Source organism: Phodopus roborovskii, unplaced genomic scaffold, assembly GCF_943737965.1.
Source record: "Phodopus roborovskii unplaced genomic scaffold, PHOROB, whole genome shotgun sequence".
Classification (NCBI taxonomy): Eukaryota; Metazoa; Chordata; class Mammalia; order Rodentia; family Cricetidae; genus Phodopus; species Phodopus roborovskii.
Genome location: NW_026126646.1, coordinates 2,485,883 through 2,501,523, shown reverse-complemented (window position 1 = coordinate 2,501,523; position 15,641 = coordinate 2,485,883). Strand labels below are relative to the sequence as shown.

General features: G+C 51.9%; 1 protein-coding gene across 1 annotated transcript; it reads left to right on the top strand.

The window, feature by feature from the left end:
- Window positions 1-15,276, top strand: Park7 (Parkinsonism associated deglycase). Its single transcript, XM_051173800.1, has 7 exons — window positions 1-64; window positions 1,139-1,244; window positions 3,017-3,118; window positions 6,577-6,636; window positions 7,130-7,199; window positions 10,675-10,761; window positions 14,919-15,276. The coding sequence occupies exons 2-7, from the start codon at window positions 1,155-1,157 to the stop codon at window positions 15,077-15,079; spliced, it is 570 nt and encodes a 189-aa protein (XP_051029757.1). The 5' UTR covers window positions 1-64; window positions 1,139-1,154; the 3' UTR covers window positions 15,080-15,276.
- The last annotated feature ends 365 nt before the right edge of the window (window positions 15,277-15,641 follow it).

The window sequence follows — 15,641 nt, the reverse complement described above, 5'->3', positions numbered from 1 at the left end:
CTGGGCCGGGCTGTGCTGCGGAACCGAGCGAGGCTTCGCGTGGGTGGAGGAGGCGCGGGTGCAGGTCAGCCCCGGGAGCAGAGCGGCACGGTCGTCCACCGCTGCCCGGGGAGGGTCCCGGGCTGCGGGCGGCGGCCGCGGTGCATGCCGGGCCCGAGCTCTGCACGACACCCCGTGGGTTGTAGCGAGTGAGCATTACTGGAAGGCTTTGAGGTTGTGCAGGGCAAGCGTGCTGGGAAAGCACGCGGAGAGTGTGCCCGAGAGGCGTCTAGCAGCCTGGGCTTCATGAAAGGAATTCCCATCTCTCACCATGAATGGTGTGGTCAGACATTGACCACCATTGGTCTCCGCCAACCTGGCCCCGAGGGTTCAGCACGGTTTATTGGAACAATAACAATAGCAAACGTCCAGAATTTACACGTTTACAGACTGTGCACTTGCTTTTGTGGCCCGTGAACTTGAGTCGTTTTGTTTAATCACAGTAGTTGAAGAAAGTCCGCCTTTCTTAAATCAGTGTGACCGGCAGGCAGGGCCCATGATGTGACATGCCTCTGTAGGAAATTTGACCTAAGAAAGCACAGCAAAGGAACATCCAAACAATACTAACACGTGTCAGAAACACCTGCTTTATGTTTTTAAAAGGATTTTTGGTGCATGAGGGTTTGCCTGCATGCATGTACGCACAGTGCCCGCGGAGGACAGAAGCGGGGGCCCGATCTCCTGGAACTGGAGTTACAGACTTGTGAGCTGCCGTGTGGATGCTGGGAACAAAACCTTGGCCCTCTGCTCTTAACCGCATCTCTCCAGCCCAGCCACCCTGTTTACATCCCAGAGTTAACGACCAAAACTCTACCATGTAAACCAGTATTGACCTAAACGGCTTGCTTTAATTTACCCCAACCTGTTTTCTGGAAGATATTTACACCGTTCAGGTGGTTATTACATTGGCAACTTTGTTGTTTGTTTTCCAGATAGGGTTTCAGTTCCAGGCTGTCCTGGAAGTAGCTCTTGTAAACCAGGCTGGTCTTGAAATGACAGAGATCCGCCTGCCTCTGCCTCCCAAGTGCTGGGATTAAAGGTGTGCACCACCACCATCTGGCTACATTGGCAACTTTCTAAAGCTTCCTTTTCTTTTAAGTCTCTAAGACGTAGAAATGGCTTCCAAACGAGCTCTGGTCATCTTGGCCAAAGGCGCAGAGGAGATGGAGACGGTGATCCCGGTGGATGTGATGCGACGAGCCGGGGTGAGTCCCCCTCGTGGGCTAGCCCTCCCTGTTTTACTTGCTGGTTGTGTGTGAGCCTGCATCCTGTGGTGCAGGTGTGGAGGTCAAAGGGCAAACTGTGTGAGCTGGTTCTCCTCCACCCTGGGATTAGGCTGAAGTCTCCTCAGGCTTGGAGGCGAGTGCCTTTCCCTGGTGAGCCGTCTTGCCAGTCCTACGTTTACAGAGCTACAGTGGTTATGTAATGGCGTACTGGTGTTGTTCACTGCTCTTTTGAGATAGGGTTCCACCCTCTAGACCAAGCCGACATGGAACTTACCATGTAGCTCAAGATGGCTTTGAGTTCTTGCCTCAACTTCCCCAATCCTGGCTCACTGCTGACTTGTGCAGAGTGTGACACTTTGCCTTATTTCTTTCAGACCCTTTTTAAGTTTCATTCATTCATTCATTCAGTCATTCATTCATTCATTCATTCAAGGGACGTGCGTGTGTTTCCCTGTACCCTGCGTTCAGGCTGTTCTGCCTCAGCCCCTGAGTAGTTGGGATAACAGGCATGGGCCAACACCCCTGGCCTGCACACAGTTTGTTTGTTTGCTTCTGTTTTTTAAAGTAAATGCTTTGAGGCTGGAGCTTTTCCTGCAGCCCCTTTGTGAGTTTCCTCAGTCATGTGCCCATTCCTCCTTGCCCAGACATGGCTGTTCTCAGACTGATGTGTGCTGTCCCGTGCATGAGCCTGTGCTTCGAATCCTGTGCTTACGTGGACAGGGAACACACTCGTGTTTGCCAGGTTCACTCTGAGCATTTACACAAACCTGGCTAACTCAGCTGCCTCTGCCTCTGCCTGAAGAACCCAGGCAGGGGTGCTCAGCTGTGCTGATTCACTGATTGAGCAGAGCGCAGGCCCGGGCAGTTTGTTATTTCCATTCTTTTCTCCAAAATGGAACTGCAGCTTCCTCATTTCCAATCCTGCTCAGTGCTACACAGGCAAATGGACCACCCTCCCCTCCAGTCACAGCCTTATCATGCTCGAGTAAAGAATTAAGATTTTTAACTTTTTCCTGTGTATGAATGTCGGCCTGCATGTATGTCTGCACACTACATGTGTGCCCGGTACGGGAAGAGACCAGAAGAGGGTGCCTGATCCCCCAGACCTAGAGTTAGGGGGCAGTGAGCTGCCGTGTGGGTGGTGGGAACCAAATCCAGGCGCACTGAACCGCCAGCCACCCCTCCAGCCTCTGTTACAAATGCTCTTTTGTGGGTTTTATCAGTGCAAATGTGAGGACAGTTTTTCAGGCTCTGCACCTAAATGTGTGATTACTGGGCCAGGACTGTTCTGATCAACATTGCTAGATTTTGATAGCTTGTCTTCAGTGAGCTAACCTGTTGTCCTCTCGGCACTGTGGGAAACGCCCGTGTTTCAGGTACTGGCTGCTGGTAATGCCACCAACTAAATGTTTTACAGGATAAAGTATTCTTTAATTGTTTTACTTTGGAAAAATCCATGAGGTTTAAATGGCAACGGTGACCTTGCAAAATGGGTTGTTAATAGGGTCACTCTGTAATTCATCTCCCAACTCAACACTTGTGGAATGGAGGTTGTTCTAGCCAGTCAGAACTGGGGTTGTGGCTCAGCTACAAATGAGGACTGTCCCCGGGCAAACCAGAAGATACCTGCTTTTAAATATATCTGGTCATTGCCTCAGCTTGGTTTTGTGGTATTCCCTGGCAGGGTGGGTGTTAAATGTCGCCCTGTGTCTGTGTATTTCCATGTTCTTGAACATCTGTTCTTTCTGTAGATTAAAGTCACAGTTGCAGGCCTGGCTGGGAAAGACCCCGTGCAGTGTAGCCGTGATGTAATGATTTGTCCTGACACCAGTCTTGAAGATGCAAAAAAGCAGGTTTGTTTTGTATACATGAACGTTTTCTTTTTGGGGATTATCAGTTTTTTGTTCTGTTTTGTTTTGTTTTTGAAATGGTGTTTGGGTATGTCTATGCCATTAGAATTGACGTACTTTAAGGAAATGATTCTGCCAGATGGTGGTGTGAACCTTTAGTCATGGCATTTGGGAGGCAAAGACTGTTGAATCTCTGTGAGTTCAAGGCCAGAGTGGTCTACAGAGCAAGTTCCAGGACAGCCAGGGCTGTTACACAGAGAAACACTGTCTTGGAAACAGACAATTATTTTTACCTGGCTGGGAATGGCTGGCTCCTGTACTGTAGGTGGGTGGGGTGGGTGGAGAGCTCATAGATGGTGCCGAGTGGGAGCCTTGTTCTTCATTGGTATTTTCTTCCCAAGGCCTCCTTACCTCTTAAGTAGGCCGCCACATTTTCCATTTCTGTTTTTCAGGACTACTGGTAGTTGAACTTTGGGCCTCACACACGCCAGGCAAGCTCTCTCCCACTGACTTCTATCCCCCTAGCCTCTCCCCCTTGTTCAACATTTATTTTGAGACAGGGTTTTGGGAGTGGCACTTGTGTGGCCCAGACAGGCCCGACCCTTGATGCTCTGTCTCGGCTTCCCTGGTAGCTGGATAATGGGCCTGGCTCCTTCTCCTCCCCTTCCTTCCCCTTCCCTCTTAGAGTGACAGATCATGGTGGGGAGATGTCCTTTGTATATGTTTCTCTTATTGGTTGATGAGTAAAACACTGTTTGGCCAATGAGGCGGGAAGATAGGCAGGACTAGATGAGGAGACTCTCCCTGGTAGAGGGAGCCCGCCAGAACAGTTGCCCTTTAAAGGACACACCAGGCGTTTTCCCATTAGATAAGACCAGGTGGAAATTCGCAGATTAGTAGAAACAGGTTAATAATTAAGACAGAGCTAGCCAATAAGAAGCCCTAGCCACCAGCCAACAGTTTTATAATTGATGTAGCAGCTGTGTGTTCATTTGGGGCTGAAGCGACAGCAGGACCAGGCTGGCGGGAAAGGGCACAGCAGACAGGTGGAGTGGCCTCCTTTCCTGCGGGATTGCTGAGCAGGCGATTGAGGGAGAGGTGAGCACTCTCCTTAAACCGATCTGCTTCTTCGTACTGTACCGTGACTGGTACTGTTGGTCATCTTTGGAAGGCTGGGATCACTTTCCTCCAAAGCACCCCTGCCCACTGACCCTTAGACACTACCATAGGTCAGAGGCCATGGCTCAGGGTGATGAGAGATGGGCTGTGGCGTGGCAGCGAAGGAGAGAAAGGCTGGTCATGAGTGCAGCTCCCCCACGCTGCCCCACATGGACAGACACACATTGCTCTCTAAGAAGTTTCGGCACTTCTGGGCTGGAGAGACGGCTCAGAGGTTAAGAGCACTGGCTGCTCTTCCAGAGGTAGTTGTTGAGAGCATTCTTTCCCGCCAGAAAGCTGCGTCAGTCCCAAAATAACACACAGAGACTCTATTAGTTATAAAGGTGTTGGCCAATAGCTAGAGCTTCTTACTGGCTAGCTCCGTCTTAACTATTAGTTATTTATTAACCCAATTATTAATTATTAACCCAATCAGTGTATTGCTATGAGGCTGTGTCTGGCATGGTGTTACTCCTCCAGTGTCCTACATCTTGACTGCTCTCTGCCTACACTTCCCAGAATCCTCCTTGTCTCCTAGTCCTATCTATCATCCTGCCTCAGTGGCCACAGTGCTTTATTCACCAACCAATAAGAGAAATGTATGTACCGAAGACATCCCCATCAGGTACTGAGTTCAAGTCCCAGCAACCACATGACTCACAACCATCTGTAATGAGATCTGGTGCCCTCTTCTGGCCTGCAGGCACACATGCAGACAGAACACTATACGCAATAAATAAATAAATAAATAAATAAGTAAATAAGTAAATAAATAAATAAATAAATCCAAGGGAAAAAAGAAGTTTCAGTATTTCGTTGCTAGATTGTAGATGATTTGACTCTTGGTATCTACATACAAAATCTTGAAAAATTCTAAAACGCGTGTCAAAGGCAAGAAGTAGAATATTCCTTTTTCGCTGTTATTTTCTGTCCTGTGGTATCTGGGTGTTTTAGACAGTGGTTGCCTTTCAAATATGTTCATTTGGTTCATTTCATAAAAGGAGCATGAGATGATGGGGCTCAGTGGTAGAACACTTGCCTAGCATGTATGAGGCTGTGGGTTCCATGCCCAGCACACAGAGATTAAATCGATGACAGCTATTGATTACCGTTAGAACAGCTTTCTTCTCTCTAATTCTTTTTAATTTCAGCAAGCTTTAAGACATTTTCTCTCTGCAGAGTTTCAGCTCTCATCATGTTAAATTTTTTCTTTGCCTTCCAGTATTTGTTTTCTTTTCGTTTTTTAAAATCACTGCATGTATTCTTGGTGAAGAACCAGTCATGCGGGGAGACGTTTACATACAAAGTCTGAGTGATTACACCCCTTTCCTCTGCCGTCCTCTCTTGCTGGTCCCTGTCAGCTGCTGGGTGTCTCTTGTCTGAGCATCTCCGCTGCACTCATTTGCATGTATGTCTCTGTCCGTTTGTCTGTGTGCCTGAGTGTGGTGGCTCTCCTTTGTTGCAAGGTCTCTACACAAGGGCATTTGCACTACACCTCTCCCAGGATGTCCTTTCATTTTAGAAGAGAGATTCTGGGGCTGGAGAGACGGCTCAGCAGTTAAGAGCACTGTCTGCTCTTCCAGAGGTTCTGAGTTCAATTCCCAGCAACGACATGGCAGCTCACAACCATCTATGATGGGATCAGATCCCTTCTCCTGGTGTGTGTGAAGACAGAGCACTCATTACATAAAATACAAACCTTTTTAAAAAGAGAGATTGTGCGAGTGTGAGTGCGCACGCGCTGTGTGGTTACTCACAGAGGACAGAAGAGGGTAGGGTGTTGGATTCCCCTGGAGCTGGAGTTATATGGCGTTGTGAACCACTGTGTAGGTGTTAGCAAGTGAACCCCAACAAAAGTTCTTAACTGCTGAGCCATTTCTCCAGCCCCTCATGTCTGTACTTTTTATTTATTTTTTTTATTTTTGGTTACAATGTTACACAGTAGGGATACACCTTTATTTATTTGTTTGATTTCTTGTTGTTTTGAGACGGGGTCTTGTGTATGTATACCTGGCTGGCCTCAAACTTAGCATGTGGCTGAGGGCTGCCTTGAACCCTTGATCTACCTGCCTTTGCTTCCTCCTCCAGGTGTGACCACTGTGCCTCCCACTGAGTCATCTTTAGTGTTGGAGACTCAGACCCAGGGCCTCACTTGTGCTGTCTGAGAGAGCACATGTATAATCCCATCTCCGTGCGCATGCCCCCATTCTGTGGCAGATGTGTGACTTTAGATAGGAAGCTGTTACTGGGCTACCATTTAACACAGTTAAATAAAATGTTCCCTTCTATTTCCCTGCTCACAGGGACCATACGACGTGGTGGTTCTTCCGGGAGGCAATCTGGGTGCACAGAATTTATCTGAGGTAAAAACTGCTCTGCCACAACTCCGTGACACGCGCATGCAGAAAGCCTCGCAGCTTCTGCTCTGACCTGTTGTGTTGTGCTGTGCACCGGGGTGGTGCCGGCCATAGGTGCAAACGTCCCGGCTCTGCCACAGCCGTGTAAGGGCATCAGAAGTGGGGAGTGGGCTGTGGGCACGCGGGCAGCCAGTGGATTGTTCCCACTGGGGGCTTTTCCCTTCTGCCATCTGAAGCTACTGAACCCTGTGTCCCCTTACTCCTGCCCCTTCCAGAGCACGGGGCCAGGATTACCTGTCCTGGTGACATTGCTTTTTCCTGCCCGTCCTCTTTGAGGTGGGCCTTTCTCTCGGGGGGTGGATGTAGGAACCTGTCACTTTGGTGTTTACTGATTGGAGCTTTCTGGAAAACAGGTGGAAGTAAGCTAAGCCTCGAGTGAGCCTCCCAGCTCTCCTTTGAGTTTCTCTGTGGTGACTGGGTGTTTGTGTTCTCTCTCTAGTCGGCTGTGGTGAAGGAGCTCTTGAAGGAGCAGGAGAGCAGGAAGGGGCTCATAGCTGCCATCTGTGCGGGTGAGTAAGTGCAGGGCGTGGGCGCCGCAGCCGGCCGAGGGGCCGGCCTGCCTGGAAGTTTGAGTGCACACCGCTTGCCTCTGTGACCCGAGGGCGCCCACACCGGGTGTTTGGTTAGGGTGCCGTGGGGTTGTGTCGCTGCAGCGCTGACGTGACTGTCGAGCTTCCTGTCTGTCTCCATGCTCTGGGTCTTGAGTGTGTGAAGCTCACTGCTCTCCCTGGTTGGTTGACCTGGGGATAAGGCCTCTGGAATCCAGCAGACAGCTTGTCCCAGCAGATCTCTGTGCCAGCAGCCCGGCCTGCCAGGAGAGTCAGCAAGAATCTGTGGCGTGAATGCCACAGCTCTAGCCGGGTCTCTCCTGCCTCTGGCCTGCTGTGTTCACTCAGTGCACCTGACACCCATGGCTTCACTTAAGGTCTTTTGGGGTCTCGTACACATCCTGAGCCTTGTGTTTGCTTCCGCTAAACCCCGTTCCCATTCTCTAATATCAGGTGATGTTCTGGCGTCTGGGTAGGGCCACTTTTGCCAGCGTCTTCCTTGTTGGACACCTTTTACATGTGTCACAGAACAAATGAATCCATGACCGAAGGGATGGGTGGTTTTATTTGGGGACCGAGGGACTCTGTCTTAGCCGTGGGACAAAGTAGATCCAGCAGGAGCATCTGTGCCTGCTTTCTGTCCGCATCCCGTTGGAATGACATCCAGCTGTCGAAGCCACCCTTCAGGCAAGGCATTGTGCTGTAGTCTCCTTCTGTGAGCTTTCCCAGTCTTGGGCTGACTATGGAGACCAACCTGTAATCCCAGCACAGGGGATGTAGAAGTAGGTTCATGAGTTCGAGACCTCCCTGAGCTACATAACAGGAGCCTCTCTGCAAAGAAGAGAAAGGGGGAAGAGCATAGGAGTTCTAACCATTCCCAGCGTGGGGTAGAGCGTGTGCCTAGCATGTGTGGGGCCTGGGTTCCATTCCCAGCACCCTCACATGACACAGAAGGGGCATTGCCCGCATAGCCAGCCCGGGATCCCCGCATTGCGTGCTTGAGAACCGTTACAGATGCAGTTGGAGCACCTAGGCATTGCCCTGGACGTGCTGTCCTAGCTCCTACAGCTCACGGGTGTGTGTTTGTGGGTGGTCCTGCGATCCCTGCAGCCTTGAGCTGTCCTCTGTGGGCAGGGAGTCACAGACGGGCCAGTGTTCTTCACTGATCTGGGACACCAGCCTCCTTAGCATTTTCCTGGGTTTGTTCCTTGTGACTTGGCTGAAACTAAAATGTGGTGTCATCTTGTTCTTCCGCATCACTGAGTAGAACATCAGCAGCTTTAGCTGGCTCACTCTCTTCTGCTGAGGCATGCTGGAATGCCTGGGCCCCCCTGTGCATCAAATCAACATTAAAAACAAAACAGTACTAGCAGTATGCTAATCGCACTGACTCCTGTGCCACCATCCTGGAATGAAGAACAGAGAAAACAGGGATAACTTAGGCAGTGATGGAAGAGACACGTGCTTCAGCCAACAAGAGGTCAAGGTGTTTCCATCAGGGACCGGGTACCATGTTTTATATGGTTGTTAGCTTCACCTTTGAAGGAAAATCATCGGCGGGAGGCTTTCCTGGGGAGGAAATAGAAGGAGATTTACTTTGAGTGTGTGTGTGGGTGGGGGGGGTTTGAAGGGGGAGGAGTCCTGGCAGGGTGTTAGTTAGGAGATGCCCTGTAAGAACAGTTCACCAGAAGCCAGGGTACCCAAGGAGTTCAGACAGCTGGGTGTCCTATTTTTAAGTGTCCACCAGGTGTCGCTATAGGAAGAGAGATTCCCAGAGCTAACTTTAGGCGTAGCCTTCATCAGAAGCTCAGGCAATGGCAGTTTTGTCTTGTCTTAGTTTTCAGATTGACACCCCCACCCCACCCCCCAACCCTCTCAGAAATCAGCAGTTAGGAGCTATCATGACAGGGAAGGCAGCCATGTGTCCTGGCCCTGCTGCATGAAACAACAGTGTCGTTACCCCCAGGGGAGCGGCCTCAACAGCTGACCAGGCCATGCTCTTCCCTCAAGGTCAGCGGCAGGAGCTCTGCCAAGTAGAGCATGGCATAAGATTCTCAGTCAAGATGTTCCCCAGTGAGACTCTAAGAAGTACACGTGAAGTTATTCACATAAAAAGGAATGGTATCTGGCCGTGGTGGCCCACACATTTAATCCTAGACCTTGGGAAGCAGAGGCAGGCAGATCTCTGTGAGTCTGGCAGCCTGGTCTATATGGTGAGTTCTGGCCAGCCAGGGCTGCATAGGGAGACTCCTTTGTCCTAAAATAAAAAACATTGGGTGGTAATTATGACATTTTCTGCCCTCTACAACTGTTTTGTGTAGAGAAGACACGAGGTGTAGAAGCGCGTGTATTTGACGCTTAGACTCTAGAGGTTACTCTAGTCTGAATGTGAGGCCTGAGCGGCGCACGCCTGGACAGTGGTGCTCTGTGGCAGTCGGGCTCTGCTGTGCAGCTGTGGTGAGTGCCTGTGGGCCTAGAGCTCCTGTTCTGAGGGAGCCAGGGCTGGAGGAGGCTGGACTCAGTCAGCCGCAGAGTAAGAGCTCAGGGACAGGTGGGGACAGTGTGCCGTGAGCATCGCCAAGGCTGGCCTTTTCCACTGAGCTCACCGATGACAGACCGGCTGGTCCTCATGTTTCCTAGTTCATCGTAAGAGGCGGGGCCTCCGGTATCATGACTGACCCTGTGCATGGCTTTTCACATCAGTGGCTTCCAAGGCACCCAGTGTCTTTGTGCCTCAGACTTCAGCCTAGCAATTCCCTGCAGGGCTCAGCTTGCCTTCCGTCTTAATCCCGCCAGCTGCTGCATTTGTGTGAAGTAGAAAGGAATGGTCATGAAGCAGCAAGAAAGCATGCATGCTTTGACCCCAATGTCTCTGCCACAAAACGAACTCTTTCCTTTCTAAAGACTCGGGCAGGAGCTGGAGAGAGAGACCAGCAGTCAACAGACGGGCATGGCTACCCACAGCCATGTGTGCCTCCAATCCCAGGGGACCCAGCCGTGCTCAGACACACATGGAGGCAGCAAAACACCATGCCCATAGAGTAATACAGGAGTTTGTGTGGCAGGGCAGCCCTTGCCTTTGTACCTCCCAGCACATTGGTCCCGGCCCCTCGGTGCCGTCTGTCTCTTTGCTCTGCAGGATGGAGGGAAGGTCTTTAGTAAAAACAGCAGCTGAAGTTCTTGGGAGTGTGTGCACCTTGACAGATGTGTTCTGCACGGGACCATCACTCACGGACACACCCTTCTGTTTGTGTTTAGGCAATGCTATTCAGGGTTGTAACAGTGTAGTCCTGCTGGCCTGGGACTCGGAGATCTTCCTGCCTCTGCTTCCCACGCCTGGGATTAAAGGTGTGCGCCACCGTGCCCAGCGCTGTGCAGGCTCTAAAGCACAGGTCCTCTGTCTGCACCCTCATCTTTTCGTTCATCTTATTTGTAGGTCCTACCGCTCTGTTGGCTCATGAAATCGGTTTTGGAAGCAAGGTTACAACACACCCAGGGGCTAAGGACAAAATGATGAATGGTAGTAAGTATACCCAGTATCTTCCCATAGAGAAGACCATAGATCTTGTAAAGGGGGGTTGTGTGAGGGGTGGGGTGAGGCGTGTGTGTGTGTGTGTGTGTGTGTGTGTGTGCGCGTGCGCGCGCGCTGTGAGTGACTTGTGCTCAGAACTCCCTGGCCATGGTGTGGCAGCGTCGATTCCTTCAAATGTGCCTCTCGGCTGGCACTCACAGGGGGTAAGGAGAGCATGCCAGCCAGTCAGTCCCTGTTTGGAGGCACCACATCCCTGACTGTCAAAATGGGAAGGGTTATGAAATGCCAATTTTTACTTTTACCGAATGCCCAAGGGTAGAATTTAGACCCCGAGGGCAGTTTCGGCGAATGACCCTTTGCCCAGGGTCTGCAGCAGACCTTCGGGAATGTCGTAAGTGGCAGACCAGCTTTGTTGGTGACATGTTTCTTTTCTAAGTTTCAGCTAGGCATTTAATGTTTTTTTGTTTTTGTCTTTTGAGACAGGGTTTCTTTGTATATCCCTGTCTACCCTGGAACTTGCTAGGTAGACCAGGCTGGCCTGGAACTCTCTGTCTGCCTCTGCCTCCAGAGTTCAGGATTAAAAGCATGTACCACCACACATGGCTGAATTTTATTAAACGTATAAAAGCAATTTCTCTTCATGGTGAAGCTTGCAGGCAGGATGGGAGTTGTAAAGCCAGGCAGATGTTCCTCCCCCTCCCACTTGTTGGGCAGCTCCTGTGAAGTGTCTTTTGCAACTCTAGAACTGCCCTTTATCCTTCCTGTTTAATATTTTTTATTCAGATGAGATCTAATTAGATTCCTCTGCAGCCACTTCTGGTTTTGAGCCAGGATTTCACTGTGTTGCATAGGCAGACTTGGAGTCAAGCCATCCTCCTGCCTCAGCCTCAAGTAGCAGGGGGAGCAGGTGTGTGTCCTAGTGTTCATCTTAGCCTTGCATTCATCTTAGGCATCTTGCACAGATTGGCATTGGGATTTGCCATGTCTGATGTTTCTCCCGGGTGTGGACCATAGTTGGTTTGCAGGCCTGTGTGACCCCACGCTGTCGAAGAACTTAGCTTCTCTCTCTCTCTCTCTCTCTCTCTGTTTTTTCGAGACAGGGTTTCTCTGTGTAATAGTTCTGGCTGTCCCGGAAATCACTGTAGACCAGGTTAGCTTTGAACTCACAGAGATCCACCTCCTGGGCTTGTATGATAGTTCTGGCTGTCCCGGAAATCACTGATTATTAAGCCATAGCCTTCCCAGTTCATCCCCCCAGACCTCACATTAATGCCACCATCACAGTGTGAACCATTCAGGGTTAGGGCTGGTTCCTTTTGTATGTTCGGTTTTTTGTTTTGTTTTGTTTGAGACAGGGTTTTCTCTGGAGACCAGGCTGCTTCTGCCCCCTGAGTGCTAGGATTACAGGCATGTGCCTGACAGGTGGGCCAGCCCAGGGTACAGCAATGGTCCTCAGCCTGTGGGTCGAGACCCCCTAGGAGGTTGAAAGCCCTTTCACAGGGGTTGCCTTGGATCATTGGAAAATTCAGATATTTACATCATGACACACAGCAGTAGCAAACTTACAGTCGTGAAGTAGCAGTGACGTAGTTATGGTTGGGTCAGCACAACCTGAGGAACTGTAAAGGGTTGCAGCGTTGGGAGGGTGAGAACCCCGCTCTCCAGCCCAGTCTGGTGGGGGCACTCCCTCAGTCGAGGGCGGCTCTTCTCAGATGACATAAAACTGACACGCAAGGCTGCCCCCGTGTGTGTGTGCGCGTGTGTGTGTGCGTGTGCGTGTGTGTGTGCGCGTGTGCGCGCACGCGTGTGTGCGGGAGTGTGTGTGTGTCCTTAGCTTGGTCGACAGTGCCTGTCACTTTACTTCAGTTGTTGGACGGTGCCAGTAAAGCAGCGAAGGTCACTGTGGTAAAGGGCTCTGGCTCTCGGGTGATGTAAAGACGGGCTGAGTTTGTGCTAAGCTAATGAAGTGAGGTCAGGGAGGAAAGGACGGTGGGACCTGAGGCCTGTGCTATGTGGCTGGCACGCTGTCTGGGGACAACCCAGGAAGAGCTGTCCTGCGTCACCTAAGCTGTGGCCCTGGCATCCGGTTTCTTTCCCTGCTGCTGAAGGTTTACACGGTCCCCCCAGCTTGCCTGGGGCCTACAGTTGACAAGGAGGGCCGTGTCCCCCGGCCAGCACACTGAGGCTCAGGGGCCTTTCTGTAGCGAGCGCAAGGCTCCCCCTCCCACTGCCATGACCATGTGCCCCTTAAAAGCATTCTGGAAGGCGAGGCCCTTCTGCTGGGCTCACTCATGCATTTGGCAGACCTGTGGGAATTTTCCCTCTGAGAAGGAGAACAGCTTTCCCCTCCTCCCCTCCCCAGTACTTCTCAGAAGTGTGTGCTGGGCGGGTACCCTTGCCTTACACTACATTCTGAGAGGTCAGACCGCAGGCATTGGACCCCAAAGCCACTGTGCACAGGGGTTGACCGCTTCTTCTTAAAGGAGCAGAGGTGGCTCTCTGGGCTTCAGGTCTCCATGGTAACCACCCCACACTGGTGTTCCCCAGGCGTCACAGACAAGGCATAAGTAGTGACTGGGTTTCTGCACGTCTTCATGTTTGCACACACAGGTGGCAGCCTTCAGTTATTGCCTTGTGGTCTGCCTCGCCACTTGCCTTTCCCTGAAGAGATTTTTACAAATCTACCCTAAACTCAAGTCACACCTGGCTGCCTTAGTACATTTTTTGAGGCTGTTCCTCACTGTGGCCACTAGGTGGAGCCGTTGACAAGTATCAGCCTCTTTAAACCTCCTAGTTAGGCTCATTTGCGTTTCCAGTTTATCATCTGGTTATCATTCCAGTTTATTGACCTGGTTTAGCCGTCAGAGTAGGGCTGGGTAAACGGGAAGTTATGGCCCCCATTTTCTTCTCTGTAGTATAAATAAATGCAAAGTTTCCGATGCATCCCATGTGGGGTGAGTTTTGAACGAGGTAGGAAAGCAAGCTCCTCCTGATATGGCTGACCCACTTGGAAGAGAACTCTGGATGCTCTGAGCTCTTCGCTCCAGGCAGAAACAGTAGACATGAAGCTATGCCCAAGCGTCTCGTGTTGGTGCCATGTTGGGCTCCCACCGAGCTGGGTGTGGAGGTCCGTGATCAGAGTGTGTGCCTTGGTGCCCCTAGACAGCTGTGCACCTGCGCACGCGATCCGTCACAGAAGCCCTTACCCTGGAGCCCTCCCTAAGGTTCTGTCCCAAACTTCCCCTTTCTCCCTTTGCCTCTGTGCTGAGGCCAGAGACCACATAGCCAAACACAGGGTCTCTGTGGATGCCTAGGGCGGGGCCCTCTGCACTGTGCACCTGGACAGTGCCCTTGGTGCTGAGGGGGACAGGACCACCAGGGAGAACCGAGTCAAGGAACTTTTCACCCTGACTGAGAACCTGCTTCCGGGCTCTGCTCAGACAGACTGAGAGCAGGAGAGGCCCCGGGCACTTTGAGTAGCAGATGCTAAACAAAAGAGCAGGGTTGACAGCTGGTGCTGGGGGTGAGGACCAGCTGTGACAGGCAGCAGGCCTCCATGGCCACATTCAGTCAAGACCCAGGGGCCGGGTGATGGGCACACACCTCGGCTGACTGAAAGGAGGGCCTGGGTTGTGCGGTGAGGGTTGGAAGATGCGCAATGGAGGGCAGGTGTGACTTGTAGAGCCTGGTCCTGTTGTAGGAGAGAATTGGGGGTGAGTGGATTTGGGGGTGCCCCACACTGCCTCGGTTGCTCAGAGTAGCAGGTGGCAGACAGGAAGAAAGCCTGAGGAGCTGGTGTCGCCTCCCGGCTGCAGGGGACGGCGGCTCTGCCTGTGGACCAGCCAGTGTCTTCTCATCACGGCCACCGCCCTGCCCCTGCACACTGGCCTCACGCTGAGGCCCCGTGGCAAAGTGGAGCCGTTCATCACCAGTTCCCCTCAGAGTTGTCCCCGTTGTGCCCATTGCCCCTGGCAGTCTCCCCCACAGGGCTCGTGGTAGCCTGGAGGGCTTAGGAAACGGGTAGCTGCAGCCAGCGTGCAGCTTTGGGTTTCATTTACTCCAAGAACAGAAATGGCAGCACTGGTGGGTGGGTGGGTGTTGTGTGGCTAACACAACCTAGATAGAGCAACTGTGTCTGTCCCCTGTAGGTCACTACAGCTACTCAGAGAGCCGTGTGGAAAGGGATGGCCTGATCCTCACCAGCCGTGGGCCTGGGACCAGCTTCGAGTTTGCACTGGCTATCGTGGAGGCGCTCAGCGGCAAGGAGGCGGCTGAGCAAGTGAAGGCGCCGCTCATTCTCAAAGACTAGCGCCCAAGCCCTGGGCCCCAAGGTTGGGGCAGGCCACTGGAAGCCAGCCCCTGAACTAGGGCCACTAGTGTGTGTAGAAGCCACTGCATCTCTAGAAGTGGCATGGGAAGTAGCCGCCGCACAGGGTCCCGCCCTGAAGCCTGGGTCTGTACATCTCTGAACACTGCTGGTAGAATAAAGTTTACCAGCTCCTGGCAGCTGCTCGTGTGTCTGCTGCTTTTGTGATCTTATCGACTGCATTTGTAGGTGGTGACACCTGGAGCTGCAGAGATGATTGATTCCCCAGTTAGGAGGGATGCACAGGCCTCGAGGCCTATCCCACGGCATCCCCTGGTGCTCTTCCCTCACGTGCTGTTAAATGTCAGCGGAGGCAGAGACACGCTCTGAAGGAGGGAGTTTCCCAGGGTTCCCTCCCCGCCTCCCCTAGGGTGAGATAGGAGGACTTGCTGAAGACGGGCCTCAGCTGCCCTGACCACTCGGAGGACAGGCCCAGCTTGGGCTCCCCCTCCCCCTCTGCTGAGGTGGCCAAGGAAAAACACGGAGCTGGAGTGCTGACAGCCAT

Bases quoted from the DNA above. Each gene is read 5' to 3' on its own strand.
- Park7 (XM_051173800.1), top strand. From the start codon at position 1,155: ATGGCTTCCAAACGAGCTCTGGTCATCTTGGCCAAAGGCGCAGAGGAG. The intron at 3,119-6,576 runs GTTTGTTTTGTA...CCCTGCTCACAG, and splicing joins TTGAAGATGCAAAAAAGCAG to GGACCATACGACGTGGTGGT. The intron at 6,637-7,129 runs GTAAAAACTGCT...TTCTCTCTCTAG, and splicing joins GTGCACAGAATTTATCTGAG to TCGGCTGTGGTGAAGGAGCT.